The 5,718-nt window shown below is 39.3% G+C and overlaps 1 protein-coding gene across 1 annotated transcript; it reads right to left on the bottom strand.

Annotated features, from left to right (window-relative positions):
* Positions 1–4,708: 4,708 nt before the first annotated feature.
* Positions 4,709–5,718, bottom strand: LOC126608905 (uncharacterized). Its single transcript, XM_050276922.1, has one exon. It carries the CDS (start codon positions 5,494–5,496, stop codon positions 4,903–4,905), a length of 594 nt encoding a protein of 197 aa, XP_050132879.1. The 5' UTR covers positions 5,497–5,718; the 3' UTR covers positions 4,709–4,902.

Genomic DNA, 5,718 nt, shown 5'->3' with positions numbered 1-5,718 from the left:
GGAGCTAATGGTGAAGGTTTATTCATATCTCACATTGGACAGTCTTGTCTTCCCACTCACTCTCATATGCTTCAGCTTAACAAAGTGTTACATGTCCCACAGTTATCTCAACATTTACTTTCTATGTATCAGTTATGCAAAGATAATAATTGTCGATGCATTGTTGATGAATTTTCTGTGTGTATACAGGACAAGGTCACCAACAAGGTACTCTACCAAGGACTGAGTAACAATGCTGTTTACCCCCTTCCTTTGTTCAAGCAACCACACTTAAAGCCTGCAGCTTATCTTGGACAGAAAGTGAATGCTTCTCTGTGGCATTGCCGATTGGGGCATCCAACCAACTCTGTAGTTCAATTAGCTCTTCGTAAGTCAGCTATTTCTTTTCCTTGTAATCCCATACCCCAAACATGTATCCCTTGCTTGCAAGGCAAGTTTACCAACTTGCCATTTCCTTCACTAGCAGCCAAATCTACTGTACCCTTTGAAGTCATTCACACTGATGTGTGGGGACCTGCCCCTGTCCTGTCTCTAGAAGGTCATCGATACTATGTGTCTTTTATAGATGAATGTACACGGTATACATGGATTTTTCCCATGATGAATAAAGCTGCAGTTTGTGAAATCTTTATTCAGTTTCATGCCTTTATTCACAATTTCTTTTCTGTTCATATCAAAGTGCTGCAAAGTGATGGGGGTGGAGAGTTTATTGGGTCTGTTTTTCAACAATTTCTCAAAACCAAGGGTATTTTGCATCAAATGTCTTGTCCTTATACTCCTGCACAAAATGGGTTGGTTGAGAGGAAACATAGACATATAGTGGAGACTGCACTCACCTTACTTCAACAAGCATCCCTTCCTTCACAATTTTGGTTTCATGCTTGTGCCACATCCATTTATCTTATTAATCGCATGCCTACTTCTGTTTTACAAATGCAGTCCCCTTTTGAAGTGTTATATCATTTTCCTCCTCGACTTGATCATTTAAAAGTATTTGGGTGTGCTTGCTATCCTACTTTGAAACCCTATAGACACAATAAGCTGGATCCAAAAACCACACAGTGTATATTCCTTGGTTATGCAGCTCACTATAAAGGGTATATTTGTTATAATCTCAGAGATCACAAGCTTATTGTTTCTAGACATGTTGTATTTGACGAGGACACTTTTCCTAGTGTATTACCTCTGTTACCTAGCACACCTATGTCACTTTCCACATCACCATCCTCAGTGTCACCGTATCAGGTTTCTCACCCCAACCTTTTTCACCATCCCTCCATTTTTCCCAATTTCACTGGACCAAATACAGTTACTCAGTCCTCTTCTTCAACAAATGGTGATCTTGTCCCTCCACAACGGTCTTCCTCTGTGGACACGACTCCACTGTCAGTCGCACAATCTGAAGTTCATCCTGATGTCGACATTCATCCTGATGTCACCGTTTCTCAAGTTCCGGACCTGCAACATGTTTCTGCTTCTCAGATTAATACACACCCAATGCAAACCAGATCCAAGTCTGGTATTTTCAAGAAAAAGGTGCTTCTTGCTCAGGTTCAGTCTTCTCTGATCAAAGAACCCCAATCTTACACAGTTGCTGCCAAGTCTGTTGAGTGGCAGAATGCTATGGAAGAGGAAATGGCAGCTTTAGTCAAGCAGAAAACATGGCGGTTGGTTCCCCTTCCCCCTAATAAAAATTTGGTTGGCTGTAAATGGATCTATAAGGTCAAACATAATCCTGATGGCACAGTTGCTCGATACAAGGCCAGGTTGGTGGCCAAAGGGTTTTCACAAGCAGCAGGTCTTGATTACTACGAAACCTTTAGTCCTGTGGTCAAGCCCACCACAGTGAGACTCATGTTATCTTTAGCTGCCACAAAAGGGTGGAAATTAAAACAGCTTGATGTCAAAAATGCCTTTCTGCATGGTTTTCTTGATGAGGAGGTGTATATGTGTCAGCCCCAAGGCTTCTTTGATCCTGCTCACCCTGAGTTTGTGTGCAAACTGGACAGATCTCTCTATGGCCTCAAACAAGCCCCTCGAGCTTGGAATGATCGTTTTACCAGGTTCCTTCTTACCTTGGGTTTCAAACCCTCCTATGCTGATCCTTCTCTATATGTGAAGCATGATGGGCAATCTGTTGTTGTGTTATTACTGTACGTTGATGATATAATACTCAGTGGTGATAGTGACATTCAGATTCAATATGTGATTAATCAGTTAACAAATGAGTTTGAAATGAAGGATTTGGGACTACTTCATTATTTCCTTGGTCTTCAAATCGACTATCAGCCTCAAGGCTTACTTGTGCATCAGTCCAAGTATATTTCTGATTTACTCAGTAAGACCAACATGATGGATAGCAAACCTTGCACTACACCTTGCCATCCCAATCAGAAATTACTCAAACATGGTAGTCCTGTGTTTCACGATCCGGGTCTTTATAGGAGTATTGTTGGGGCTCTTCAGTATTTGACATTTACACGACCGGATATTGCTTATTCAGTAAATCAGGTCTGCCAGTTCATGCAATCACCTCTAGAAAGTCATTTTATTGCTGTCAAACGTATTTTGAGATATCTCAGAGGTTCCATGACTCTCGGTTTATGTTTTAAATCTGGTCCTTTGGATATTAAAGCTTACACTGATGCTGATTGGGCTGGGGATCCTAATGACAGACGGTCGACCACAGGTTTCGTAGTGTTTCTGGGGTGTAATCCTATATCCTGGAGTTCTAAGAAACAACATACTGTTAGCAGATCTTCCACAGAAGCTGAATACCGAGCTATGGCTACCACAACTGCAGAGGTGGTTTGGTTACAACAGTTGCTTAAGGATTTACATCTTCCTTGTACTGACATTCCTCTTCTTCACTGTGACAACATATCTGCCATGGCCTTGGCCACAAATCCAGTACTCCATTCCAAAGCTAAACATATAGAGATCGACTGTCATTTCGTGCGTGAACGTGTTCAGCAAGGATCCATTTTGCTTCAGTTTGTTTCTTCTGCTGAACAGCATGCTGATATCTTCACCAAGGGGTTGTGTTTGCCTTTGTTTAGTACTCATTGTAACAATCTTATGCTTGGTTGTTCCTCGCATAAGCTTGAGGGGGAATGTTAGAGTATATACACACGTGTAACAATTGTATTGGAGGACTTTAGAGTTAGTTATATGTGTGATGTATTTATAAGTCATGTGGGTTACAGTTGGAGAGTAATGAAAAACAGAAAATTTCCCTCCTCTTTCTCTCTCTAAGTTTGTTCTCACTCTTCGATACTTTTCCTTTCCATTGTTTTCTCTGTATCACATATATTAGGTTGTTATCAGTTGGCAGTAGTGCAATGATTGACTTTGTGACTGAGAGTCTGATGAGAGAAGAAAAAAGATGTAAAGCACCAACAACTCAACATGCATCCGTACCAGATCTAGCAGTAGCAGTGCGGACTCGAATTTCAATTAAACCTTTATTCCATATCAAAAAGTATACATTACAAACAGCTTTACAGCAATATATTTAATTATTTATGCATGCAAAATTACAAGGCAACGAAAAAGGCCCCGTAGCCCATAGTAGATGCATGAGACGGCCGCTACCAAGGTTGTTGGCGGTAGTGCAATGATCGACTTTGTAAAGATAAAAGATGTAAGATGTAAAGCACCAACGACATGCATCCATACCAGATCTAGCAGTAGCATTGCGGAATTTCAATTAAAGGAAAACTAATGAAAAATGCTTGAAAACTTTGAGTTTTAATGATAAGGACAAAATAAAGGGTAAAGTAAATAGTATCAGGATTGACTTTTTAGTGTAAAAATGCGGTTTTCGTTAAAATGAACAGTACGACGGACTTTTCGTTAAAACTCCCTTCAATTAAACCTGTATTCCATATCAAAAAGTATGTATTACAAACAGCTTACAACAATGTATTTAATTATTTATGCATGTAAAATTACAAGGTAATGAAAAAGGCCCCATAGCCCCTAAAGAGCAAGTCCACCGGGGATCAATATGCCGGCACCCAACATGAAAAATGGACCAGCCTCTCCTCTTTTTGCTCCAGTCCAGCCCAAGCCAGTCTCCAAAGCAGTCCAAAATGTTCTGAGTTATGGGATGGCCATCTGACGTCAGGCTTGCATCAGCCTGACGTCAAAGGCCATAAAGTGGCTGACAGAGTCGTAGAGGTGGGGCCCATTGTGTAGGTGCAATATGGGATTTCCGGCATGGGGACACGTGGCTCATCTATGTCTGTTGGATTTCCAACGACTATTTTTCTGGGCCGTTGGATTTCCAACTATAAAAAAAATGGAAATTTAAAATTAATGACCACTGACGTGGCACAATGAGGATCGTTCGATTTTTAGATCAACAGTTCATATTTTTCTACCAAATAAATAAATAAATTGTCAGAAATTATTAATATTTTTTATAAAGTCAGAAATTAAAAATAAAATTATTTTTTTTTATTTTTTTATAATAAAAAATAATAATATTTTAATAAAATTGACTATGCTATTTTTTTAGGGGTGGAGATGCATTTGGCTTATCATTGTTCATTGAGGTATATCACTGTTCACTAAGTGGATTAAATAGGCTAGGTGCTGGCGCATTTTTTTAGGGGTAGACTTGCTCTAATAGATGCATAAGGTAGCCATATCAAATACGTTTAACCTATTTGATGACCAGTAATAGGGGTTCGATCGATCCATCTCTACACATAATTAATTAGATAACTATTATAAACACTTTAAAATAATCATCTTACAGTCTTATCTTTTTTTTCTTTTCTTTTTTTTTTTACGAGAAAAGTGTAAGATATGATTATATTGGAATGATAATAACAACTCTTGTTAATTAATGTAAACAGCGTAATAATTTTTATTTGTGTTGATCTGTCAGAATATTCAGACGCTTCTGTTGATCATTTCTTGATACCTTTTGAAGGAGAGAAGCTTTTGCAAGCGCATTTGTTTATGGAACCTATTAATGAACAAATCCGCAACGTGATCTATTTCGTCTTCCAGCTTGAAATCCTCTCCTTCCACCTTGGAATTCTTCACCAGATCGATCACAGACCCGCCATCCTTGACATCATCAAAGTTCTCATTTTCATCGAACAATGAGTGCCTGAGATCAGGGTAGTTATCATCGTCGTCGTCGTCGTCCTCCTCCTCCTCATCTCGGCCATTGTACCTAAGCATGCAGATCGAAGTACCAACTGCATGTGAGTACTCATTGGCAATGGCATTGTAGAGAACAAGCGCCTTGATTTGGTCTCCCTCCTCCTCCTCTTGATCGCGGTGATCGTGGCCTAGGAGACTGTGGATCTTGTGTGACACGGTGTCCATCAAAACCTTCTTGTTCTTCACCAATGAGAACATTATCAGGCGAGCTTTCGCAGCGCTAGTTTTGCTCTTGATAGCCAAGGACTTGGCCTTGGCTATGGAACTCAGCAAGGTGATTATATGTTTCAAGAAAACAGAAGCCTTGTTCTTCATGATTAATTATTTTCTTGTTTGATTAATCACAACTGCAATAAGTAAGCAAGGAAACCCTAAATTCGATTAAAAAAAAGCAAGCAAACCCTAGATTTCGATATAAATAAATAAATAAATAAAACCCAAGATATTCAAGTGCACGAAACCCTTTGAAAGAAAGGAAAATATATGAGATGCTCAAGAAAAAGAATATGATGGAAGGTTAATTATTTTGCATGAAGG

This window comes from Malus sylvestris, chromosome 16 (assembly GCF_916048215.2).
Source record: "Malus sylvestris chromosome 16, drMalSylv7.2, whole genome shotgun sequence".
Classification (NCBI taxonomy): domain Eukaryota; kingdom Viridiplantae; phylum Streptophyta; class Magnoliopsida; order Rosales; family Rosaceae; genus Malus; species Malus sylvestris.
This window is presented reverse-complemented; position numbering and strand designations above follow the sequence as displayed.

Bases quoted from the DNA above. Each gene is read 5' to 3' on its own strand.
- LOC126608905 (XM_050276922.1), bottom strand. From the start codon at position 5,496: ATGAAGAACAAGGCTTCTGTTTTCTTGAAACATATAATCACCTTGCTG.